Raw genomic sequence first — 27,374 nt, 5'->3', positions numbered from 1 at the left:
TAAGCCCTGCCCCTTCCTGTCAGCTGGTTTTACCAGTTGCCCCAGCAACCAGCACCTGTGCAGCCCTGGTGACTGGCAGCTGAGCCTCCCCCTTTCTGCTACTAGGGGTCTCCCCAGAGCAGTCTCCGCTCTCAGGCGCAGGGCACCTGAGTGCACTGCGACAAGCACCTATATTCATGCTGGACATCTGCTCCAATGCATGATAATTAATCAGGTCTATTGGAGCGTGTTAATTCACATGCTCCAGCAGCCTCCACATCTTGTCTATTCAGCATCCCCACGTTTCAAAATGGCAGTGGGGACACTTGAACTAAAGTTTGACGAACTCCACTCCACCTTGGAGCATGTGTCTAGACACCCAAAGCGTCCTGTCCTGTGTGTAGGAGCTGCAGGGAGGTAAGAGAGCTGGTGTCGAATCCTGGAGCTATCCAATGCCACCAGAATCAGAGGCAGCATCTAACAGAAAGTTCCCACCGTAGCCGAGTCCTGCATACTGCAGCAGGGACTGGGAGACTTGGGTCCTAGACCTGTCCGGTGCTGGGCTCCTCCCACACCGCCCTGAACTACAGCTGCTCAGCACCACCCAGGACTCTCACATGGCAAGTGCTGTCCTGGGGGTGGAAAGAGGTGGTAGGGGCGGTTCTGTGAGAACAAGCCACATCCTCCATGGACAGAAATCTGTGTACTTCACAGCCATCAAAGGACTGTGCCACAGTTTACATCCGTTGGAGAGCTGGTCCTGTGGGCTTCACTAGGTTTGGCGGTTCTTCTATTTTATGTAGATGCAATAGAGTACTGGGTGGAGGCATCATATCCTGAGCTGCATCCAGCCCTAACTACTTCTTGAGGTGTCTGTTAGCTTCCCGTCACAGACAAAACCCCTGCCAGAGCCTGCGCTTAACATTGGTGAGTTGATAGTATTGGTAAGTGCAAAGCAATGTATATGGGGAAAAATAACCCTAGCTGCTCATGCACAGAAATGGGCTGTGAAATAGCTGTTGTGGGCTGGAGCCACGATGGAGAGAAAACAATGGCTCAGTGCTCAGTAGTGACAAAAAGGCAAAGAAATGATTAGGAAGCCCTCAAACTGGAAACCAGACAGAAAACGTTAGGCGAATATAAAAATCCCTGCTGTGCCTCCCACTTCAGCACGGGAAGCAGTTCTTGTCACCCCACCTAAGAAGGGGTAGATAGAGCAGAACTAGGAAAGGTCCAGAGAATGGCAACAAAGAGGAGCAGGGGGATGGAAAGGTTTCCATACAAGGAGCGATGGAAACGGCTGGGAGATATGAGAGAGATCTACAAAGTCCAGAGTGGTATAGAAAAGGTCGTAGGGTACCGTTATTTGCTATGTCTCATAGTAGAAGATGAGCAGGCAGCAGGCTTAAAGCAAGCAACAGGAACTACTCTTTCCGCAATGGATAATTAACCCGAGGAACTTGTTGCCACAGGGAGGCCAGTAGTATGACTGGCTTCAATACAAGGTTAGATGGGTTTATGGAAGATGGGTCAGTCAGGGGCTGCTAACCACAACAGGCAGAGGCACAACCTACTGCTGGGGAGAGCAGATGGGTCTGGTTATCATGTTTTTTACACTCTTCTTCAAGACGGGGGCGGCCAACCTGCAGCAGGGTGCTGCACCGAGCATGGGCACATGGCAGACCGTGGAGGGGACAGGCGCTGCAGACCCAGCAGGGCAGGAGGCAGAAAGCAGAAAGCAAAGTGCCTGGGAGCACAAGGCCAGGGAGCATAAAGCAGAGCAGCAGATCAGAGAGGGGCAGGTGAGCAGAGTGGCACACAGGGAGGGTGCAGGGCTAGTCTGTGGCCTGCCAAAAAGATTGGTTGTTTAGAGCATCCATGACTTGCTGTTGCCAGAGACAGGACTGTGGGCTGACCCAGCACGGGTATTGTGATGTTCTTGGTTTCTTATAGCAGCCCTCCCCGTCGGCCTCTCCTCTCCTGTCCCCTGCAGCCTGCGCTGATGTGGTTAGGACCCTTTTGGTCTGACTGCCAGGATGAGTGGGGAGATGGCGTAGTCTACACACGCTCCGGGAATGTGACTACCTGACTTTTATGTAGGTGCCATTATAACATTTGAATCCTTTTTTTCCAGCAAAGGTCTGACATGTTGTGTAGTTGGCAGCTAGTACAAAACAACAGAGCAAGATTCAAAACATCTGTGCATCTAATGAAAGAGCTGCAGCTTCCCTGCAACCTTAAACTGTCAGGCCGAGGTTTTTCCAGCACCCACATGCCTTAACAGGCTTTGAAAATCTGAGTGTCGAGTTTTCTACACGAACTAAGATGACTACAGCTAATAAGTGAAGGGAAAATGTGAACATCTTGAACACAGATATCAGTAAAGAGAAACCAACCTAAAAAACTACAATAAGATGCTTTAGATCTCCAGTAAAAGGATGGGGAGGAGAGGAGGGCAATACAGTGCAAGACCAACATCTAATTAACTAGCAGCAGCCGGGACAAAAGGCAGCCCAAAAAATCAGCATTGCATGACAATACGGAAGAAAAAACTTCATCAAAGCAAAATTCTTTTTTCAGACAAATGTTACATGAGGCACCAGGGAGTGTCTCAGAGCTTGGCAAGAGAGTTTTAGACCCGACAGTATCAGTACCCAAGGCGCAGTTTAAAAATAAGCAATTGTACCAGCCACAGAAACTAAAACTCCAGGAGTTTCCATTAGAGGCTGCCTTGATAAAAATGCAATATCCCAGCTAAAAGATCAGAGATCTTGTTCTTTAATATTAAAAATCCTTAGGAGGAAAGTTCAAGCACTTTTCTTCTCTAAGCTTAACAGGAAATGTTTCCAAGAAGCGCCGCAAGAGAAGTTAAGTACCACACAAAAACATTTTATAAAACCTCTATAAAGACTGCAGACAGAGATCCGGCCTTTTCTTGCTGAATGCCATCCACCATCTCCATGTGCCTGTGACACCCATCTGGTCCAACCAGGTGATGCCCTGGCCTCAGGGATACACGTCTCCAATCCCTGCTGGCTGGATGACAGCATTCAATACACTTGAGCATTGAGCCTCCTGCGCTTTGGAAACCACCAGTCCAGAGGGCTGCAGGACAGCCCCTCAGCGCCACGGGCTCTTGCTCACCTGTCCTCTGCTGTCTACACTGACTTTCCATGAGACAGCAAATCCAATTCAAGGTCTTGGTCTTCATTGTCAAGGCAATCAATGCTCTGGGCTCAGAAGAGCTAAAAGAAAAGCTGAATCTCCAGGATAAAAACAGTCGACCACTTAACTCTGGCATGATACTGATAAGGTTTGACCGAGCGGGGGACAGAATTTGCGGGGGGGGGGGCATGAGACCGTGGAACTAATTCTCCAGTGACTAACAGCCAGGAGACACCTTCCCATCTCCTGCTCTCTGTGCAAGCTGCCCTTATTTTCCCTGCCATAAATAAGTGATTGCATATCTCTGTTAAACCCCCTTCCAAAACAACACTCCAGCGCACACACCTCTCCCCATCAGCAGAGAGTGAGAGAACAAACATGACAGATGCTAGCGGAGCTGCTTAATATGTGGCTGCAAGCTGTTGAGATCCGCCAGCGATGAGCGGTACGAGACCCGGGATGGAACAGCTGATGTTCCAGCCACCTTCTCCTGGCGGTGCTGGCTGCTGCTCTGAGCACTGCAGCTGCACACGGCTCCCAGGTCACAGGAGCCCGTGACGGAGCTGGGAACCGAACCCAGGCTGCCAGAGCAAGGCCAGTCTCCTTCAGGCGCACGTGGGCTCCTCTCGTTCTGTGCCCGTATCAGAGGATCTGAATTAAGCAAAAGCTCCTGGGGATCTACCTAGTTCCCACTACGCAAGGGGTTAGCCCCAGCTTATCTTCCCCCTCCTTTCATCTGATGGGGAAGGGAAGAGCTGCCAGGAGACGCACAGAAGGCAAGAAGTGCTTGGGAGCTGGGGGCCTCCCTATGCAGACCCCAAATGGGCTGCTTTGCTTATGTTGCCAGATCCCTTCATGACAGCTCTCTCCTTCAGAAAGGTCTTTATGGCTTGTTCCTGGCTCTGATTTCTACTCTTATTCTCCCCATTTGTACCCTCCAGCTTGAAAGCCAGCCCTTCAGTTCCTATCATTATAGCCTCCTGTACTGACATAAGGGCCCTCCTGCACTCCCCAAATTTCTGCTTGTTCTCTGAGAACAGCTCCCAACACTGGCTTTGACCCGAGCTCGCTATATCTGCCAAGCACCCAGCGGCTGAACGACACATGGGAAGCAGACACTCTCTGCTCTGCACTGATGAGCAAGAAGAGTGCAGAGCTGTCCTCGGAAAGCCCATAGTGATACGGCTTTGCTAACCGCTCTCTGTCTCGGTCCTTTATTTCTTTACCTTTCTGTTCCCGTACCGAGCCTGAAATCCAAGGAGCAAAAGTCTGCTGTGGCAGATACAATCTCATAAAGGGACATGAGCCACAGAGGCCATTCATCTGGCTGTGGGTGACTGCGCTGGAAAGAAATTGCCAGTTGTCAGAAGGGTAACCGCCAGTTGGATTATTGATGAAATGTCTATTCTTCTCCTAAGTGCACTTCATATGATCAGCTCTACTGGGAAGGTTTTACTGTGCATGCAGTGAGGTGGGGCAGATCAGGGGGTGAAGGGCAAGGCTGACTCAGTTTGTAACCAAACTCATTCACCAGCATCAGCAAAACGATGGGGAATAGCTTTCCAGGCATAATTCAAGGTGCTCCTTTTGACCTATGAGGCCCTAAATGACCTAGGTCCTACGTTCCTAAGGGGCTGCCTTCTCCCTTATCAAATCATAGAAAATGACGTTTGGAAGGGAGCTCAGGAGGTCACATCTAGTCCAACCCCTGCTCCAAGCAGGACCAGCCCCAGCTGGTCATCTGAGCAAGGCTTTGTCCACCCGGCTCTTCAAAACCTCCAAGGACGGAGACTCCTCCACCTCTCTAGGAAGCCAGTGCTTCACCACCCTCCTCGTGAGAAAGTTTTCCCTAATATCTAACCTCAACTTCCCTTGCTGCAACTTGAGACTATTGCTCCTTGCTCTCTTATCTGCCCATCACGATCCCAAAAGTCAGCCAGCAGCAACCTCCTGCAAGTACCACTGATGCACCAAGTGCACTTGGCAAAAATGCATGCAAAGTTGTCCTCTGCAGCGGCTCCTCCGTTCTGGACTTCCCTTGCTCTTGAGGGAGCCCATGCCCAGACATCCTTCAGAAGCAGCATAAGACTTTCCCACATGAGCAGGTGTTTAGCAAATGAAGCTAGGCCGAGATATTGTTGAAGGGGTCTCTGTTTTACATGGATATCCCAGTTCCCTTTAAGTTGTTTTGTTCTCTTGTTCTCATGCTTGGTAAATTATTCTGCCTTCTTCTTGTAAGCTGACCTGAACTTTTGTTGGGGAGGGCAGCATATAAATCAAAGAAAGAAAGAACGAACATCTTGTTAAACAGTTTGGATCTGGCTTGGCGAGGCACCGTCATTAATTTCCGAATCATTGGAAAACCGAGTCACAGCACAGAAATTACAAGTGGAAAAGGCCTCTCAGGCTGCAGTGGCTCACCAGAGCTCTCCCGTTAATAATCTCAGGTGTGTTTTACTCAGTCTGGATTTCAGAGTTTCAGGAGACAGAGCTTCCACAAAGTCTACTGGGAGGCTTACGCAGGCTGCTGCCTCGCAGAGATAAGACACTTCCCTGATGCTCTGCCTGTACTTCCCTGTGGCAGATTTCATGCTATTAGGAGCTTTGCCTCATTCCTTCCCTCCTATGCATTAATATCAAATTCCGGTGGAAAGGTGCTTGGCGAGGTAGTTTAACACAGCAGGCAGGGGTTATACCTATTAAAGTGCATGTCTGCACCCTGAAATAGTATCCTGGGGTCCCAGGTTCATAGTGCCCCAGTGACACCAGAGCAGAGACAATAAGTTCACAAGAAGTAACAGTGTTTTTTCTACCTGGCAGCTCTGTATGCTGGGTCCAAAAGTCCAGTTGTTTCCTGTCTACCTGGCATCACTACCAATAAACCTGGCCCAACTGAAATCTACTGTCAGTGCAACTGAGTGAAGGAACCACATCTGTGTATCTGGGGGCTGCCAGCGTGCAACTGGAAATAAGTTAATTCTTGTGATAAATGAAGGAGAAAAAAGCTCCAAACAGCAGTGCTGTGGGGTCCGGCTCCCCTCAGCAGCACTGGCTTCGCACTGAATAATAACACCCTGCTTTTTGATGGCGACATGTGACTTGCGAGATCCTAGAAGCTGATCTGCCGGGGAAGAAGATCCTTTCTTAAGAGCCCCAACAGAAGTACACTCTGGAACTGCAAACAGCTTCACTTATCAACCCCTTCTTTGGTATGCTCAGATCTCTGAACCCGCCAACGTTTTAAGCTGAAAATATTCTTGTGCCCAAAGCCAAATGATGGGACAACGACCAAAAAAACATTCCCCTGCTATAAATACTTCTGTCATCTTCAAAACAAGCAGGCTCAGAAAAAAATGGCCAAGGTCTGAAGCAGGCCAAGGAGACAGAGTCCTTGCCCAGGATTGTCCCCTTGGCAATGTGACGTCTTCCCCACAGAGGCTGCTCAGATTTGCATTTGCACAGATGTTGAGCAGAGCCAGCTGAAGCTGCTGTTGTAACGTACATTGATTTTGTACAAGGGGATCAGGAATATCCAGACATGCAGTTGCCCCGGTGGGGACAGGCGCTGTTACAGCACCTCACCATTAGATAGCGATGGAGCAGCTAATAGGCAGCTAGCTAATAGCCTGCATGTATTTAGCAAACAGATGCACTGTGCTGGAAGCAGACACATGACATCTAAACTGGTGTATTTTATACCAGTAAAGTTTTAACCATGCTTTTTCATGGATAATTCTCTATAGGATTGTGCAGAGATATCCTGGTCAATAGTTTTCTGTCATCTGTCTGCTGCTTTTCTACACCAGTATAACACATGCTATCTCAGTGTCAGTATTTCACCCATCCACACCCATAAATTCACACTGTGGACCAAATTTTGGGATTTAGCTACTGGTTTGAGTAAGCAGTGTTACACAGATACAGACACCAAAGACCGCTCAAAAAAATGAGACGCCCTCTGACACTGCCCTGAGCTGGATACAGATACAGGTCTTGACCTTTTGTTGATGGGATCATTATGTTGATTAAATTGGGTTTCCCCTGAGCCCTGCTATCAGGTGTGTTTTCTCTTTAGGCTTTTGCTGTCCAGTCACAGCTCTGGCATATTTTCTCAAGCCAAAAATACAAGAAGTAAAGTTGGGGACTCAGTGCTCCCACACCCTACAGCCCATTCACTTCTCATGCAATATAAGACTCCAGGTCTAATTAGCATTACATACCATTACGAAGCATTGGCAATTTTCTTCTCTGTCCTTTTAAAGACATGACAAGGAAATATAATTGAAGGGATGACATTAATCTCAGGTAAACTGGAGGTTTTTGCCTTGTGCCTGTTAGCACAACACTGTGAACGACACTGCAAAGATCAACTCAGTGGGCCTGGAAAGTTAAAGTGGACATAACGAATGTCATGCTGGGAACTGAAAGAAGTTTTCTAAGCATCAAAGCAGGAAGGTTCTGGAAACAGGTTTCCAAAAAACCCAGCAAATCTCAGGTTGGCGCTCATTCAGTGATGAAAGGGATTATATGAAACGGAGACCCGGTACAGTGGGGAATGGCCCAGGAGGACTCTCCCAGCCCCATATTCCTATAAGAGCTTAGGGTTCAACAGCTACAGTAGCTTGGCTGTACTGCATACAGGTGACTGTTGTCTCTTCCTAGTCATGGCCTTAAATTAATTGTTTAATACGTTACTGACATTGTGTGACTTTGAACGTGCAATTCAAACGCCGTGTTAACATGATCCAGCATTTCTTCATTATTTATACCACAGTACAGCTCGATGCATGGAAGGCATTTCTCAATGATACGGGAGGCTGTGACTGTACATCTTGCAAACCAGGGGTCTGGTATTTTAGGCCAAAAAATCTATAGTGAGGCCTTTTGCATTTTATAGCGGTTATGTTAGCATTGGCTTTACTTTATTAAAATGCTTGAGCTTGCTAAGGCAATACTAATTCACTACAGATTAAGTGGTAAAAACAGAGAGAACTGCCAGGCTTTCTATTCTAGTCTGAAGACATTCGCTTCCCACTTTCCTCCTCTATTGCTAAAATGCAGGCATTGTTTCAAAAAGAAAGAGCCAGTCAGCTCAGAAAATAAAGGCTTGGAAAAAGCACATTTCCTTCATTTTTTGGCAAAATTCTAGATTGTTCCAGTGCAAAAGTCACAGGCCAAGCCCTGCAGTCCCCTGCCACGAGTATGAGCTCAGTGAGGATGGCATGGCTTGGCCCAAACAGAGGAGAAGCACCCACTCTTACAGAGAGCTTGTTAGAGGAAAAAAGCTTCCTTAAATTATCTTCGAGAAATGAGGTCTCAGATGTTAGAACCTGTTAGTGCCGAACAAGGATTAAATTGAAAGTGTCTCAGCCATAAAACACTGCCTGTAATGTTCCTATTTCTCCCACCTAATGAGGAGATAGCCATCCTTCAAACTTTTGGTGGTTGCTGATGGATGTGTGTGGCTCAGAGCTTCTCCAGTGGGAACAGTGTGTTCTTTTGATTGCTTTGCAACAGCCTGGTGATGCACTAGTTTTGCTAACAAGGTTATAAACTCCTCCTGGAGCCCTGCTCTATGAGCACAAATACTCTACTGCAAAGCGGGACTCAGTGTTAGGACCCTGCAGCCTTTGGAAACACAATCTAGGAAGCCAGAGCCGCAGGTCAATGCCACCTTCAAAAGGAAAAGTGGCCTTCTCATCTACTGATGTCCAAAAGGTGTTTGCTTGGCCTTTCCTGTTTGCATCTGCCTCCCTGGAGCTGCCGGTGTCTTTGCCACCAGTGGGCTACACTCCTGCCAGCTGCTATGCTGAGGGCTCCTTGGCCCCCTGCTCCCCCAAGATGGTTAAGTTGCACTTCTGCAGCTAATTTAGACATGTTAATAGCATTTGGGCCCACTGAGGCAGAGTCTAGATCCTCCTGCCCTTGGGGAAGGCAAGTAATTCTGTGGTGGCCACAAAATAGAGGAAGGAGAGGCCAGCCCCCTTCCCACGTATTAGACCCACAACCTAGTGGTTAGGGCACCTCCAAGGAGCAGGAGACCCAAGTTTAGTCCCCCTGAGCCAGATACGTTTGGATTTCTATTTCCCCCTCTAGCAAAGTGTCCCAGTTGCCGGCCATGGGTGAAACACAAGAGCAGCCTCCTGGGCCAGGAAGAAAGCAGAGCAGAGGGTTCCTGGCTCAGTGAGATGGATGCTGCCCTAGAAGGGAAAGGGCTGTGAGTTCTGTTCCCTGCCCTAGTGCTCCACTGTAGGCTACCTAGTTCCTATCAGATGCAGAAATGCTGCTGGTGGCAGTACCCAGAGCACCTGCCTTGCTAAAGCTTTGCCCATCTCACTGAGACATGTGGATTCCTGGTCCCACATAGCTTTCCCTTTCCCTCCTGGCTGCCTGGGAGGCAAGCACCAACAGAAGAAGAGGGCATTCTTGGCAATGCCTAGCCCACAGGTGAAGGCACTTTGCTGTGAAGTGGGAGACGAAGGTCAAAATTCCATTTGGGGGGCCTAGAACCTGGATCTCCTGCTCCTTGGACAAGTACCCTGACCACTAGCCTGTGGGGCCTCCTCTGTGACCAAATAGGTGCTAGTCATGGGTTTTCTGGGCCTTGCATGGAGTTTACATACCTGCCTGGGTGTAGCAGGCCCACAACAATGCACCCATGTGCTGTGCTCTGCTCTCCAATTCACTTCCAAGCATTTGCTATGATCACCCATAGCAGCTGGACACCAGACTGACTATGAGGTATTGCAGCTGCTGCAAACAGCTGGAACATGCTACCGTGTGGCTGGAGAGGCAGCCAGGTGCTCCCACAGGAGGGTCCATAGGTGGAGAAGTCACCGTGCCAACTGCATCAGAATCCTGATCAGTGGCCGCGTCTACACGAGATGCTGACTGCGCAGTAGCTCACTGCTACAGTAATGAGCTACTGAGCCATCAGCACCACCAAAAAGCCATTCAGGGATGTGACTGTGCATTAAAAACAGTTACTGTGCAGTGATTTAGTATTTGTGTATGTAAGTACTAAATGACTGCTCGATAACAACAGCACAGTCAGATGCAGCGAGTCTGAAAGGAGCAGGGCTTCAGTCATTTAGATGGTGCTGAGGCCAGGCAGTCTCAGAAACAGCAGGAGAGCAGTGGTTACCGGAAAAGTTCTTCCCATCTGTCTCTAGGGCCAAGGGGAAATAGATATGTGTGTTTATTGGGGATTGGGCAGAGAGAAAATGTGATGGGGATAGGTCCAGCTAAACCTGTGACCAGGTAACTAAGGACATTTACTCTGGGAAAAAGTGCTGCTGGGTAAGAAGGGAGCATAAACTTCTGAAGTTTCTGGTTGGGGAGTTAACCGCAATATCCGTTTCTATCATCCATGCGTCAGCAGCTGACAAGTGCTGCTCAGGCTGCGTGCAACCCCAGGCTCTCTGGGAACCTCCTGCAATTAGAGCCCCATGGCCCTGGTCACCTTCTGGGACAGTTCAAAGGTAGCTGTAATAACACGGAGCCATTTAGCTGGGATTTGGTTTTATCCGGCACACACCAGAACTCCAAGGTATGTCTACACTACATGTAATGAGGTGTCTGCAGCATGGCTAGCTCTACACTACCTAGTTCAGGTAGTAGTAGCAAGGCAGATTCAACACCAGGGACTTCAGAGCAAGCCAGTGACCCCAGTCCATATCCACAGTGCTCAGCATGCCTGCGTAGCCCCTGCCGTAAGGTATGTGCTCCCACACCTCCACTTTGTTGTTACCCAAACTAGCCACATTCAAGCGGCATGAGTACATCTCCCTGGTCTGCCAACACCCCTTCAGCTGCTGTGTAGACACAGCCTGATTGCCAGCAAGAGCTAGCACCAGAGTCAGCCCAGTTAAAACATCACCAACTGTGCAGGCTCTTTGCAACGTTAGCATTGCTCATGGGTGTACACACATGGCCTTTCTATTCCTATCCCTGGGCTGCCAAAAACCTTTCTGATCTATCCCAGTGTAGCATGTTTTTGTTCCCAGCTGCGTGAGGCACTGTCATCAGGTGTGGGGCGGGGATTGGTGTACAAGTACCCTTTGGTGTGGATTAGGTGCTCTTTGCATCTCATCCATTTCCTGCTGCCTGCCAAAATCCAGTCCTTTGCTTTACCTTTGGAAAATAAATAGCCTCACATGCAAGAACATACAGGGGAAACTGGCTCCTCCCCAGGGAAGAAGTCATTCATCTTAATGGAAGTGAAAGAAAAATAAGCGTTTGAACCACATTCTGCTGACCTGCTTAGTTTCTGTTGTAGCTCATTATTGCAGCCAATCCCTATGGGCTTCCATATATTGAAAAGTATTTATTAGGCCTAAAGTTACCAGGCGGTAATTAATGCTGCTGACAGATGCACAGAGACCACTCACCTGTTCATCTATCCAACTCCCGTTGCTGTGGGGTCTGAACTCAATCCAAATGAGTGTCATGCTAGATGAAAGGAAAAGCAGGACTCCCCGAGGGGCACCCACCTGCCAAACGGGGTCGGTGTGCTTCCCTGCCTTGGCAGAACTCTTGTAGCTGGGCTGGGAGTGCGGCTTCTTCAGGTTGTAGATGGCCACGTTGCCATCATAGAAGCCCACCGCCAGAAGGTAGGGGTAGTCGTTATGGATGTCAAGGCACATGATGCCGCTCTCGCTGCTGAAGGTGTACTCCGGGAAGGAGGGGTTCTTCATGCTGTACAGCAGGAGCATGCCCCGGCTCTGCTTCATGAAGTCATCTAAACAAGAGAAGCAGCACATCATGACGTGAGCAGAGACCTCCCTACCTCCAAGCGCCTCAAGCGTTGAAGGATACAGTACAGCAGCTGTTGTCAACATGGTCTCAAAAGGAAACCTAAAATGAGTGTGAAAGGGAGCTTCCTGTGAGAAAGAATTGTGAATACATACCTTTAAGTGGGGTGGGAAGGACAGGACTGAGCTTCCCTCATGAGGGACACTCTTGAATCGATGCCTCCCCGCTTCAGTACTCCAGAGACTGGACACAGTGGCCATCTGGCCAGGCAGAAAGGTTTGTGTTTTCACTGCCTTTTTAAAGAGGAAGGGTTGACTAGCCAGTGGAGAGCGAGTCTGAGTCTTCTGGTCAGTAATTCAGTGCACTGGGTTTTTATGAATATCGCACATGCTCTCAGCGCTCCGGATGCCTTATTAACTTCTCTCTCAAGGAATGAAATTCTCTCCTCTGCATTTAACCCCCTAGAGCATATGGCACCAACACATTGATATATAGTGCACTGAACAAGCTACTGCTGCTTATTTCTAACCCCTCACCCTTGTTTTGTCATTGCAATTTATTTTTTGCCAAAATTGTTTCCCTTTTTACTTGGTTTCCCCTTTCCTTTATGTTGTCTGAAATTAACTCTCACCTCCTGGCATGTCTGTTTTCCTCTCTTTACTAGTGGTCAGTCATTTATCTTCTCTGTTTTTTCCTAGGCCTGATAGTGCCCTGAAGATCTCAGTTGTTCTTTTGAGACCATTCCCCAGGCTCCGGAGGAGTAGGAAGGGTGCTAACGCAGATAAACTCACCAGAGGCCAAGAAGGAGCTCTGTAGAAATCTGCAGAACCAGAACTCTCTGTGGGCATCTTAGCCATCTCTGCTAACGCTTTCCTTGCTGCTACGTGCCCTCTGACACATGTTATATGGGAAGCAAATGCATTGCTTGATGGAAGGATGCTTGTCTTCAGGTGCATGCTGCATGCCTCTACAGCAGTGATCTCTAAAGTGGGGTGTGTGCACCCCAAGACGACCCATTGGGGTGTGGGAAGAAAATATTAGAACTTCTATTTCTATTTCTATAAATATACATATATTGGGGGTGCGTGCTCAAAAATTTTTTACTGAGGGGGTGCAGGAATATAAATATACATATATTGGGGGTGCATGCTCAAAAATTTTTAATGATAGAGGTGCGCAATCAAAAAAGTTTGGACACCACTGCTCTACACAACAAGAGTGAGCTCCTTTTAACATTTTTTATTTCCCACCTCACTTGAAATGTTGACTGGCTCTGCAGGACAAAGGGTCAGGGAACATGTGCCCTTGAGATAACACTAATTTCAACGACCTCTCCAAGCAGATGGAGAGCACTGTATCCCTGAAAGGTGAGATACTCACAGATGGGCACTCAAGCATTTGGTTGGATGGAAACCTCATGAGTGTGAATATTTGTGAAGAACATTGGAAGTCACCTATGCCCGGATAAAACTGTTACTCCGGCTTCCCATTTGTACTGCAAACCTTTTAACTTTCTAAACACAGAACAATCCTTTTCTTCTGCAGCTAAGGGAGCAGCAGGGCAAAGTGGCTTCCTTCTTTTGAAACAGAAAAGAAAGATTCCTACCTCCTCCTCATCTGAAACACCCCAGAACCATGAGGAGAAACATGTTACAGAAAAGAAGAGGGAGATTACTACCAGAAAACCAGTTCAAAAGAAAGGCAGAAGACACGGTGGCACTTCAGAGATGGAGCGGGCTCAGTGTCACACAGAACGGTCCAGCACCCCTGGCATTCAGCTGGACCATCCTCCCACTCCAGCTGTCCTGGTAGGAGATGGGACTAGGACCAATGGCCTCAAGCGTCAGCAAGGGAAACTGAGGTTGCAGGTTAGGAAATGAAGGAATTTCCATCTTGGGAAGTTTTGAAGAGCTGGTTGGATGGACACTCAGCTGGGATGGTTTAGTCAGGGCTGATCCTGCCTTGAGCAGGGGGCTGGACTAGGTGACCTTGGGAGGTCCCTTCCTGCCCTACTTTCCTATGATCCTAACTGTTAGCAGTATACTGACACGCTTCTCTAAGTGATCTGAGAAAGACATCCCTTGGGGGCCAGAAGCTTGTCTAACATTTCTCCCAGTTATATACTAGGTCCAATACAAGATATCAGCCAACAAACCTTGCTCCTAAGGACACAGAGTAGCCCAGGGTGCTGTCAGCCCCGGAAGCACAGGGCTACCCTGGAACAAGAGGGGGCCAGCAGGATGACTTCTGCTGTCGTACAGCTTCCCAGAAAGAGCAGGGAGAGAGCACATGACAAGCGTATTTCACAGGGCTGTCAAAACAGCACTAATACTAACAAGCAGTTTTTGAACTGCTCCAGTGCTTAGAACAAACCCAGGCACTAAACTGATTCATGTCCACTGCACCTCTGGGGAGCAGATGTTAGTACAGAGGTGGAGAGTACAAAAGGAAGGTGAAATGGCTTGCCCAAGGTCACCCAGTGAGTCAGTGGAAGAACCAGGAACAGAGCCAGGGGCCTAGATCACAGTGCCTCTCGGTGCATCCCGAGGGAGGAGGAACTGTCTGCTGAAGGATTCGAAGAGCCACTGAGGGACCTACACGCCAGCCGGGGTTCCCACCCCAATGAAACACCCAGAAGTGCTGTGCCATGGCAATGCCTGGCTCACTGTGGTTCCCACATGTGACCATGGAGCCCAGTCTGTGACAATGAACACTGTCAGAAACCTCCTGAAAGCTCCCCCGGAAGGAGAACATTCTTCAGAAATTCACAGAGTCGTAGTTTAAAGCCAGAAGAAACTCTTAGCTCATACTGTCTAGAGATCACGACTCTAGTGCTGGCTTTTTGGATGTCATGGGTGCTTACATTTCACCCAGGTATCCCTGCATGGAAGCCAGAAACTTGCTTTTGCCTAAAGTCTATCTGAAGCGATAGAGTGAGGGAGAATCTACCACCTCCTTTGGTACTTTGTGTCAGTGACTAATTGCCCTCAGTGCTAAAACCCTGTGCCTAATTTCTCTTTTGAATGTGTCTGGCTTCAGCTTTAGCAGCTGACATTTTTTTCCAGGGTCCCTACTTGCAAGGATACCATCCCCCCTTCTGCAGGCCGGCCTGAAGTCCCTGTCCCTCCGTGCAGAATGCTGGGTGTGTCTGCATTAAAACCCCTGACGCGCTAAATGCAAACTCCAACCTTACAACCTTATCAGGGGTCAGCAGCAGGGACTCGGGGAAAATCTGTTCCCCAGGGCCCCCTTGGGGTCACCAGGAACAATGGCCACAAGCTGAGGGAGGAGAGGTTTAGGTTAGCTATTAGGAAGAACTACTTCACTGTAGGATGGCCAGAGCCTCGAATGGGCTTCCCAGAGAGGCGGTGCTCTCGCCTTCCCTGGAGATCTTCAAGAGGAGACTGGATAGGCACCCCTCCACCCCCAGTGCTCCTTCCTGCCCATGGCAGGGGGTTGGACTCGATGATCTGTCTAGGTCCCTTCTGACTCATTGATTCGATGATTCCACCATTTTTTTGTCATCTGCAAAATATACCAGCAGTGATTTTATATTCCCCTCCAAAGTTTCATTAGTTTCAGGCCTGGATCTCTACAGAATGTAACAGTTTCAGGCCTGGATCTCTGCAGGCCTGGATCTCTGTATTAGAAACACCCCCATTATCAGGAGAGTCACACTGGGTGCATCTACACATACAATTAATGAAACTGAATATACCCTTCCTAATTTGCAACTCTGGCTCCTAATTAGACACAATCTTCTTTGTATGGGCTGGGTGGGAGCCAGAGCAAACTAATCCCAATGTCACTGTCTACATATGCATTTAAGCGCAGTCATTTACTACACTGCTGGATAACACTTGTATCTGCCCGGACTATCCGGCAGCACAGTAAATTAGTCTACTGCACCCCAAATGCTGTGCACGTGTAGACAGTGACGCTTTACTGTGCAGCAAATTAGTCTGCTGTGCGGTAAAGCATCTCCTGCAGATGTGCCCACCGAGACTACCTCTTGAGGTCTATCTGTAAAAACACGTTACCTCCCTGCTGGGGCTGTGAGGGGAAGGCACTCAGTGGGCATGGGTGTTTCTGGCCATCGGGAGACAACATAACCTTCTAGTCAGTAGAAACTGGCACTGCAGGGCAGCGAGCTCAGATTCCTCAGATCAGTTCCCTGCGGACAAACAGTAGGTTGTTTCCTATTATGCTAATTTAGGCACTTGTCACCATTTAATGGGCTGCCTGACACTCTTCCTGTAGCTCTGGCTTTCATTCCTCATCAAGTTCCATTTATTGGCAGCGACTGTTGAGGAAACACAGGACTTGTAAGTCTGATGCAGGGGGAACCAAGAGGAGTTTCTCAGTGCTCTAGACATTTGGGATGAGAAGAACCTGACAGCTCCCACAGCAGGGTGTAATTTATACACTTCCTGAGGCTGTGAGAGAAACCTAATGACTCTGCCATGGACTCTGCCACGACCGGAGGCTGCTTGTCTAAGCCATGCAGATCAATAGCTAAAAACAACCTTTAAAGACATGAGCTATCGAGGAAGCATGCACCCTCCTTGAACAGGCCAACTGGCAAATGAGCTTTGGAGACACTGCAGCCAGCAGGGGCAATGGAGATGAGAGATCCAGGAAACTTTTGGAACAAAACATGCTTGTCATTGAATCTGAGCAGCAATGCTGTGAGACGGCCAAGGGCAAAAGCCAAGAAGATTCGGTGCCTTCCTGAGAGCAGCGGGAGCACTTGACTTCTTGGGCAGTCCCGCCCAGCCCATACAAAGAAGATTGGTGTCTAATTAGGAGCCAAAGTTGCAAATTAGGAAGGGAGAAGATGCTCTAGGGCTGAGTTTGCAAGCCTATATGAAAGAGCTGGCCCTTTTGCTTATGCCAGGGGTGTCAAAGATGAGGCCCCTGGGCTGGATCCAGCCCATGGACCCATTACACCTGGCTGCAGGGCTCCTAGACGGGCTGGGAATTCAGGGGTGGGGCAAGCAGGGAAGGGCTGTCACTGAAGTCCCAGCTCCAGAGCCAACCCCACTGGGGACAAGTGTTGATGATGGGGGGCTAGTGACAGCCACATTAACCCCTGTGCTGCTGCCACTTGTGCCCCTGCTGCCACTCACCTCACTCCCCCTGCCAGGTTTGGATCTGGCTCAGAAAGCTCCTGGAGATCCCAGTCTGGCTCAGAGACCCAACTGATCTGACAGCCCTGGCTAAAACCACACAGATCTGGGGGAGGCCAGCAGCATTTGGAAAGCACTTTTCAGATCCACAGTAGTCAGAGAATTAGCCTCAAACTTGGGAGACCTGTCTTCATGTCTCTGCCATGGACTCCCTGTGCAACACTGGATAAGTCTTTCAATTCTTGTGCCTCAGTACCCCACCTTTGAAATGGGGACAAGAGCTTTTCTCTGCCTCCCAAGGCAGTTAGAAGGAGAAACACATTCCTGCTTGTTCTAGCAATGGGACTAAACATGTTCCACGTGTGGGGAGTGCAACTGCACAATCACACAAACATGACCACTGCCCAGGGGAAGGTGCTGTGAGCTTTCCTCCTCTGACAGTCCTTTCACAGACAGACTAGTGATGGCTCACAACGTGCTCCAGTGACACGGAGCAAAGTCTACGTCATCTGGATACAAGCTCCCTTCTCCAAATCATCCCCTTCTTCAGACACTGCTCACAACTCTCCTATCTTCTCTGCTATGCAAGCTGGTGAAGTCTGGTAGCCTTTCCAGCTTCCACCCTCACCCCCAACATTTTGTTACCAAATGTGGTTGATTCTTACTATGAAAACATTTCCTAAGCCTCCCTGCTTCTCTCCCCATGTTTCTGGACAGAGTCCTTTCTCCAGAGGGCGGATTAGTGGCTCTAAGGTCTTCCTCTCTCACCAAACCCCTAGTGCCGCTCTCCCCTGCCAGTCCCCCATCCCCTCGTTCTGATGCTCCAAGCTTCATTCCTTCTGCATCCCTGCATCCTCATTCCCCCACTCTCACACCTTCCTCCATGCTCACTTCCCTCTGACAAGCCCTGCACCTGACCCCATGCCCTTAGGACAGAGACGACCACTCGCTCTGTTCTGCACAGTGTTGGGCACAGCGACTGTGTGCAGCAAATGTCTATGAATAAGAAGTCACTGTCAGTCATAAATTGAGCCTCAATCCATGTGAGGCAGTATCATGCAATTATTTGAGAGATACAAAAACAGATTTGGAGAGATCAAATAGTTTGTTCATGCTAGGAGCAGAATGCAGGATGATCTTATTGTCAAGCCTGTTTTCAAAGCTATCAGGGCATGCTGCTTTGCAAGCTAGCACTGAACAAGCAATTTGTTGCATCAAGGGGGAAAGCCATGCTATGTAAATCCAAGTACCATCCCCCCCCCCACACACACACAACATGTGATACAGCCACTTAAGAGTTCCCAGAGATGCAGCTGCCACACAGGAGGGACATCTAAATGTGCAATTAATTCAACCGAATAAACTTTGGCACAATTTGCACCGAAGTTTATTACTCCTGGATGCCACGTTTACATGTGCGCTTAGGACCACAGCATGTTGAGGTAGGGCAGAGCATCCCTGGCTGGCAGGGTGCCCAGGGGGGTCAGCCTGCCAGCCCAGGGTTGCTCTGATCCAGCTCAATGTGCTACAGAGAAGCTGGCTGGGTCACAAGGGTGCTATAGGGTGGGACTAGCCAGCAGGCATCCTCCACACTGAAGCCCCCATGTGCCCCAGCCAGCCCCGTTAGCATCTACATGTAGGCTGCAGTGCACTAAATACTGCTGCTGCAGGATAGTACTTGTGTTTACCAGTACCTACCTACCAGGGAGTTAATTAGTTTACTATGGGCCTGATAGGGCTGCACATATAGACACTGAAACTTTATTGTGGAGCTGATTAGGTAACTCCATAGTAAACATCTTGTATAGACGAGCCTCGGTTGTACCTAACACAAATTCAGGAACTGCCATTTGTCAGTTAAGTTAAGTTAGTGGGAGTTTTGCCACTAGCTAAAATGGAAGCAGTATCCAATGCAAAGCCCTTGAGATCTGCCACCAGTTCAGACTGACCAATTTATCCTAAGATTCTTCTGAAGCTAGTTTGTATTGGCTTTTTTCTACTTTTGCCAAAAAACAGTAATGCCAGTACAGAAAAAACATGTTTAGGTTTCACAGACCCAGCACAGGAAGTTGCTGGCTAATCGTGTCCATCCTGGCAAGTGACTTAATTACTCTGTGGCTTGGTTTCTCTGTAAAGAGGTAGTGAAACAATACTTCCTAGCTTCAAAGGCCAGGTGAGGATGAGCTGACGCGTACAAAGCACTCCAGGGATAGAAAAGCGACACTTATGCCAGATGTTCGTATTACAGACTCAACAGCAATAATGAGGCACAATGCAATGAAACAAAACTGAACTTTTTGCTCTTGCTCTCCTGTACTTTTCTCAGCATAAGCACCAGTCTTGCTAAAGCTGATTTAATAAATAACACCTGCAGATCCTCTGGGTTCGTTTCCTCTGTCTCACAACCTGGCATATTTGGTTTACACTTGCAACCAACTGAATATTTAACAGTGCCATCATGTGGCCAAGGGTTTCGTAGCCCCTGGTTGTCTTTCGCATGCATACTACAGCCCACGACTGTGTGTCCCACCTGGCTGATGCACCGCTATACAAATGCCTGTTTTGTATAAACATTCCTGCATGCTGTCATTGAAAAGAGACCTGTGCTGGCTACCTTTCCACATTTCTAATATATCCAGTGAAGTGTTCCCCAGAAGAGGTGCTGATGCACTCTACAGTTAAAAGAAAAGAATCCCCCGTGTTTTTTATACTGAAAGCTGACAAATGCCTGGTCCCATGAGCCCATCCTGCCTTGGACCATAGAAGTAGGGTTGCCAACCTTCCAGGATTGCCCTGGCATTTCCAGGAATTAGATATAAATCTCCAGGAGACTGTTGAGAGTCACCTGGAAGATAAATGATAGGGCAGTCATTAAAATAAATATTAAATGTTGAATCCGAAGTATACAGTAGTCCAGTGGGGGGGTTAAACATACCAGTAATGTGCATTTGCCTTCCTGCCGTAAAGTCTATGCACCGTAATCCGTAATTGATATACACAAGCACATAGATACGTTCGCGTTGTGTGTTGTAGGTACATTAGCATTCAGGCAACCTCCCAGAATAAATGCAAATGGAGTTGGCAACCCTACATGGAAGAGGCACCTAGAGAGGAAGGAGCTAAGAGAGGTTTTTTTGAAGACGTGTTGGACACACAACACATTTGCATCAGGGTAACTGCCCCCTGCACTGGTATAACCAGGCACGCACACACATCTGACCCCCGCTGACTTCCTGCCCCTGGGGCGGGGGCTGGACTCGATGATCTTGCGAGGTCCCTTCCAGCCCTAATCTCTATGAAATCTGTGTAAACTCCCCTGGCAGTGTAAGTGCTTGGTGTTTAGGGAAAATCACTCCAGAAAAGAACTGCAGTAAAAATAAACCTGTTTAAGTTGCACCAGTGCAGGGATCATGTGTCCACTTCCACCCAGGGGAGCCCTTTGCTCTAGCAAGCAGGCTCCTAGTCCATGCTTCCCTACCATCTAGTGGCAAGGTGCCGCAACAGCGCCTGCTGCCCACAGTGCTCTGCTGTTCGGGCAGGACCACGGTGTAGTTTTGCACTGGGATATTAAACTGATGTACGTAGCACTGGGGTAAATGTGTCATGGGGTATCTGGGCCCCTGGAAGAAAAGAGGGAGAGTAACCGAACATCAATTACCATGCCTCTGAGCACAGTTGGGAAAGGGGAGGGTGCTTACCTGCTTTGGGAACTTTAAAAAGTCCTTAGAGACAAGCACAGTGCAATCTTCCCCCACCAGTGGGTTGAGGAGGAGGCTGGGAGAAGCGGTGAAGCTACCCTGGGAGCACGGTTGGCTGCTCCCACACCCAACTTTGCAAAATCCTGGATCCATCCCGGAATTAACTGAATAACATGGACTGACACCTGGGTCAAATACCAGCAAAGAATATCCCCAGGTAAACCCTCCACTTTTTACCACCTATTCTTATCCCCCCCTCTCTCCTGTTTCTCATCCTTTGACTACAGCCACTTTCATTCCCCCTTTCCCCACACCTGTCCCTCACCTACTGACCACCTCAATTTACATTTGAACTGGGTGGCTTTCCTACTGGCCTCTGGCTGCTGTACCCCTCCATCCAGGAAGAGCACAGAGCATCTGCAGATGCTTCCTCAGCCTGACGAAGGGTGTTTGTGCTGGAACGCTTGCTAAGAAGAATTTTTCCACTATTTGAGTTGGTCTAATAAAAGATATCAGATTTACCCAAAGAACCCTGTCTGCCTATGTCCTTAGACCAACACGGCTACAACCTACACCCCTGAAGCAAAGAATATGATTTCTCTACAGTACACATGAGCAGAGTTGGAAGAGAAATGGGACTCTAGTTCCATCTACATTAGCTCCCCACTGGATTACATTGTCCTGTCTCTGGAACTGGGCAGAAGCAGCCAGTTCACAGGAAGGTGTGGAAACCCAGGAGTAGGCAGAGGTGACAGGTCTCATCCCTGTCTTTTATTGCCAGAAACTAGCTTAAATGCTGAAATCCTTCTGCAATACTTGTCATCTCCAGTTACAATAACTGCATAGTCTTGATATCCAGGCAGGTGTCCAAATCCTCTTTCAATCTCACTGCACTCTTGGCCTCAATACCTTCATGTATTAATGATGCATTATAGGAAAATCTGTTTCCCTGGATCGTCTCCAAATGCCCCAGCTTTCAATTTCACTCAACATCCCCTTGGTCTTTTGTTATGAAGCAGGGAGAACAGATATACCCGATCCACCTTGTCTGGACCATTTAGCATCTTACACCCTAGACCAGACCTATTCATATTTACCTCCTTTCTAAATGTAATAATCCCAGCCTACTTAGTTGCTCTTCAACAAGTCTAAAACTTCACTTGGCTGTAGCTGACAGGTTCCCTGACCTCGGTTTCTGGGGACTTCATTCCTTTTTCAAAGCTTTTATTTATTTCTGTTTAGTGGGACATGTATTGCAATGCAAAAACTCCCCAGAGAGATCCCTGCAAGGCTAGTCTAAACCTCCATTCAAAAAAGATTTCGTTGCTCCCTAACCTGCTCATTTATTATTGTTGTTGTTATAGATATTAGTATTATTATTTTAACTACTTTGATGGCTGTTTCAGTTAATTGAAGGTCTTCAGAAACCCATATAGAATATAATTTATATAATTATATTTATATAATTATATTCTAATTATAGAATATTATTTATATAATTCTAACCTAGAATATAATTTTCACAATTGCATTTTATAATAAGTGGTACGCATTAATTATACTTTGAATTACATGATATTCTAGAGATTGGTAGTTATTTAATCATTAGTTACTATTTAATATTTACACCACAGTAATATGCAATGGCTACAGCTTGCATATAGTGGTCGCATTGCTCTGGACACTGAATAAACCTGTGAGGATTTAATACCAGATGTGCTCACATGCATAATGTTATTCCTCTGTTTAAGAGCTCACAGCATCTGCTGGCTACTTCCTGAAGGAAACTACCTTTTACCATTTTAAACAAACCTCCTGTCAAAGACCAGTCTCAGCTTGTTGAGGTCTCGCCCTTCTGGCTGCAGCAGGGTGAAGGTCCAGGAGCTTGGGGCACACACCTGCAGAAGCGGAAGCAGAGAGCTCCAGCTATGGCACAGAACGCACCATGTCAGAAGCAGAGAGGTTGGGGCGCAGATTGCCCTCTGTGTTCGGGCGATGGTTTGGGAGGTTGATGGGAAATTCGCTAGTCAATAAATAACCCAGACACACCTGACAAGAACAATAAAACAAATGGTGTCTGGACAGTGCTGAGTGCAATGGGAACTTGGCCTGTGAGAAGGGCTCCTAGGTGCAGTGGCCAAATCAGTATAATATTAAACAACCATGCTCTCCTGTGTGACTGATAAATGCCATGGATATCTGCATCTCATGGCTGAACTGGTCTTTTCAGAGCTTGCATCACTTCTAGGCTTTACATCCAAATCTGATCTGTGCTACAAGTTGAAGCCAGTGATTGGCAGTCAGGATAAGAAGCTTCTGAGGCTGCTAAGGAGATTTCAGAACAAAAGCATGACTTGTCTAACAAGCTGCGTTCCAAACAGCAATAACCCTAGCCACCTGCTCATCATTTGAGTCTCCTATGAAGCCAGGTGGCTTGGTACCTAGCGGCAGGGCTGGGTCAGAATCCTTGGAAGAGAGCAATGGAAGATGAAGAAGAAAGAGAGAAGGGATGGGAAGAGGGAAGAGCCTGGTTTGCTGGATCTGTACCCTGGAATGAGCTATTGTCACTGGTCTGTGTGGTCTGCATAAGAACATATCACATTTGTTTCTGATACCCGTTCAAAACATGACACAGTGGAATAGAGGTCTAGGAAAGTTGTGGTATCTCCATCATTGGAAGTGTTCAGGAGGAGGTTGCACAGCCACTGGTCAGGGCTGATCTGGGCATAGCGATGCCTATGTTCTACCATGGGGATTTCCCAGGCCTCTGGGCTTGCTGCACGGGGTCAGGAGGAAATATTTTCCTCTCTTGCTGCTAGATGTGTCAGGGGTCTTTTTTGTAAGTCTTCCTCAGAGGCATTCAGTGTTGGCTGCACCCAAGGCTAGGGATTGTGGATGGGCCATGCCAATGCTCCTGCTGGGACCTAAACCTGGAGGTTCCCAGCTAGAGGCTCTTGTGCCCCACTCAGGGTCAGGCTGATCGCCATATTTGGGGGCAGAAACTTTACCCCATGGTCAGAGCATAACAGGCGGTGGGGTTTTGCTTTCCTTTGTAGTGGGGCTGTGGCCTCTACCTGGGAATTCCCAAACTTATATTAACAACCTTTGCAGCAGCAGGATGTTGACCATCTAGGGTCCCCCTGCTTTACTTGTGGCAGTGTAGTCTTGATGTCTCTCCCCTGGGTGTCACATATATGGGTTCTTCTTGAACCTTCCTGTGGTTCTTTGGGATGAACAGTTTGGTTATTGGAGTGACTTTGGGTCAGTTCCCCAGGGGCCTTGCCTGCCACATCTTTGATGATGATTATGTTTGGATCAGGAAGATGATGTTTGGTCCCACCTCCCTGGCACCTTCCCTTAGTCATTCCTGCTGTTCCTCCTTTGTGGGGCTCTGCCTCCCCTACACCCCACCTAATGCCAACTGTGATGTTGTCACCTGTGTCATCAAGGTTGACGTCCTGAACCTTCTCGGTGCTCAGGCTCTCGGGATTTTATGGCCACAGGCTAGTGGTGATGTTTCTCTCCCAAGTGTCTCCTACATCCCCCTTCTCTCCACCTATATGGCGTCTGGCCTTGGCACCATTCCGTCCCCCAGCGCGTCGCCTCTTCCCCAAGTTTGGTACCTGCCATCCATCAGCCACATCCAGATCCAGATTGCTTGAGAGAGTCCAGAGGAGAGCCACGCGCATGATCAGAGGTCAGGAAAACAGATCTTACGATGATAGGCTGAGAGACATGGGACTCTTGCCTGGAAAAGCGCAGGCTCAGGGGTGATCTGATGGCCACCTATAAGTTTTTCGGGGTGACCACCAGGATCTGGGGGAACGTTTGTTCACCAGAGCGCCCCAAAGGATGACTAGGTCGAACGGTCACAAACTCCTGCAAGACCGTTTCAGGCTGGACATAAGGAAGAATTTCTTTACTGTCCGAGCCCCCAAGGGCTGGAACAGTCTGCCAGCGGAGGTGGTTCAAGCACCTACATTGAACACCTTCAAGAGTAAATTGGATGCTTATCTTGCTGGGATCCTATGACCCCAGCTGACTTCCTGCCCTTTGGGCAGGGGGCTGGACTCGATGATCTCTTGAGGTCCCTTCCAGCCCTGATGTCTAGGTAGGTACATCACAAAGTGAGTATCACATACCATCATGAAAGAGTATCTCCTATCGTTCCAGAGTTTGGTTCTTAGGGAACTCATCTTCTGACTGCAGACAGGGACTCAGCTTGGAACAGAGAGAAACAACCATGTGTGTCAACCATAAGACACTGCAGGTGAGTTCACAGGTAGCTAGGCCGCTCAGACCTTTGCAACTCTTGGTATCCCTACCCTCTTAGTAGCCAGATACCAGGTTCAGGGAATTCATTGAGATGGATATGAACGGAGTTGATAAACTGTCTCTGCTTAATCAGTAGAGATGAAAGCAAGGCTGCAATTCCTGCTCCTCTACTGTTCATGAGAGGAGGTGGAAGGGGCTGGCTGACCTCTTTCCCAGTAGTGCCGTTGTTAGTATAATAGCCGGTCTTCAGCATCTGGCAGGTTCTCATAAGAACAATTCTGAGCATTGGTTTGGGAAAGCTTCTGCAACAATAAATACAGCCCTTTTATTGGAGATTTTCCACCTTCCCATACAAAAAGAATAATCTAAACACAGTGTGATAATAGTGTTTGTTATACCGCCACTTGGATGCACAACCTCCCATCACCCTGTGTATATTAAGCCTCATGTCGTTATTAGCATCCCTGTTTTGCAAATAGGAAACCAAAATGAAGAGGATTCAGTGAGCTGCCAAGTCAGTACAGCCAGGCAATGGCAGACTCATAAAGGGAAGTGACTGTACCCCTCCTGCAATGCTGGATCTTACTCAGGAGCCACCAGCAATTTCATTATTTTTCTAAAATAATGGGGTTGGTGACATGCAGGCCCCACAGGAGACTCCATAAATGCAGCTCGATTTTTAGAGCATGCCAAGTACCAGTCCTCAATTGGGAATTTCATGAGTTCCCTTTGTAATCTTGTGGCCACATGAGCTATCCTTAAACCTACACTGCAATTGTGTGCAGGAGAACCCCTGCACGTGGCACCAGTGAGACCGATTGTGGAGCACTGTGCCCAGGTCTCGTGTCCACAATTTTAAAAAGATGCTGCAAAACTGAGGAAACTGCAGAAAAGCACCACAGAAATGACAGGAGGACCTTTCTGGGAGACATGTAAATAGCTTGGAGCTGTTCAGCATGTTAAGAAGTTTGAGCAGTGATTCGGTTTAGGTGTCTGAGTATCTTCACAAGCAGAAGCCAGGTCCTGACCTAATGGGTTCATTCATCTAGCAGCAAAGGGAATTACAAGAATGTAAAACCGGCCAAATCAAAACGAGCAGTAAGGTAACCTCTTTTTAACAGTGAAGCTTATTAACCAGTGAAAGAAGCAACCAACAGAAGTGGTGCGTTCTCTGCTTCTTGGTATCCTCAGATCAAGACAGGATGCCTTTCTGAAAGACCGGCTTCAGTCAAACACAAGTGATGGACTCTACCCAGGGGCAGCTTGGAGAAATTTTCTAGCCTTTGCTACAGAGGACGTCAGACTACGTGATATAACCGTCCATTTGAGCTTCAATGTCTATTAATCTATGGGTTCCCAAAAAAGGGAAGCACATGTAAACCAGTGTTGCTGGTTATACACAAACCTTGGTTCCCATGTCTTCCTTTTAAATTCTCTCTCCAATTGGGATTTTAGATCAGGGGATATATTTCTGAACACACCATCTAGCAGACAGTAGTTTCAGCCTTCTTGAATGGCATTTGGCATTGCCTTTGAGAAGTAAATCGGAAATCAGGTAATATGCCCTGTGAAAAGGTTGGCTGAGCTTTCTCCATAACCTGGCCACGAACAGATGACTGATAATGAAAAGAGCTGCTTCACAGGCAGTGAGCTTGGTGAGCTAAGGAAACAGGAATCTGCATCACTTAGCAGGAAGATTTCTGGGTAATGGCATGCCATGATTCATAAAGACCTTTACTTTAATGCTAGCTGTTATGGCAGCCAGCTCATGCAATATTACAGAGCCTGTTGCTCTTTGGTTCAGCACTCTGTATCAGCCCAAACTGGCATTTCCAGGAAACAGAAAATGAACCTCATGCTGGAAAGGAGCAGAAGAATTACTGAGCTTCAGCTTCTAACAGCCATGAAGAGTCCAGATCATCAGAGAGGAAATGCCTCTTTCTGCCGTATTGATCAGTAATTGCTTTTACACCTATCCCGAGGTTCAATAAAGCAAGCCCAATTCCATTCTCACATAGGCTGGTTTTAATCAGAAACTACTACTCAATTACATGGAGTCACATTAATATGCGAGGGGCTGAATGAGAGGAGAGTTGGGCCCTGGGCGTTTCTGCAAAGCGACCACCTGACAGCGACAACAAGTCTAGATGATGAAGGGGGCAAGGGAATACAGAACGAAGGGTGCTGGTTAGCTCTTGGGCTTCATAACGAGGCTCAGAGCATTTTATCCACAGGTTATAATTCAGATAAACATCTGTAGCGAGCTGCTGATCCTGGGATGTTCTGGTGGCTACTCAATGGTCCAGATAAGAAGAAATGTTTCATAGTTTCATAGTTTCTAAGGTCGGAAGGGACCTGAGTAGATCATCTAGTC

The 27,374-nt window shown here is 48.0% G+C and overlaps 1 protein-coding gene across 1 annotated transcript in view; it reads right to left on the bottom strand.

Annotated features, from left to right (window-relative positions):
- The window catches only part of DNAI1 (dynein axonemal intermediate chain 1), a 215,699-nt gene that overhangs the window by 119,167 nt on the left and 69,158 nt on the right, over positions 1-27,374 (bottom strand). Inside the window, exon 12 of the mRNA XM_019531683.1 lies at positions 11,637-11,884. Coding sequence (XP_019387228.1) covers positions 11,637-11,884 — 248 coding nt within the window. The remainder of the gene's footprint in view (positions 1-11,636; positions 11,885-27,374) is intronic.

This window comes from Crocodylus porosus, unplaced genomic scaffold (genome assembly GCF_001723895.1).
Source record: "Crocodylus porosus isolate Cpor-Errol unplaced genomic scaffold, CroPor_comp1, whole genome shotgun sequence".
Classification (NCBI taxonomy): Eukaryota; Metazoa; Chordata; order Crocodylia; family Crocodylidae; genus Crocodylus; species Crocodylus porosus.
Note: the sequence above shows the minus strand (reverse complement) of the source record. Positions and strands in the feature narration are given on the sequence as shown.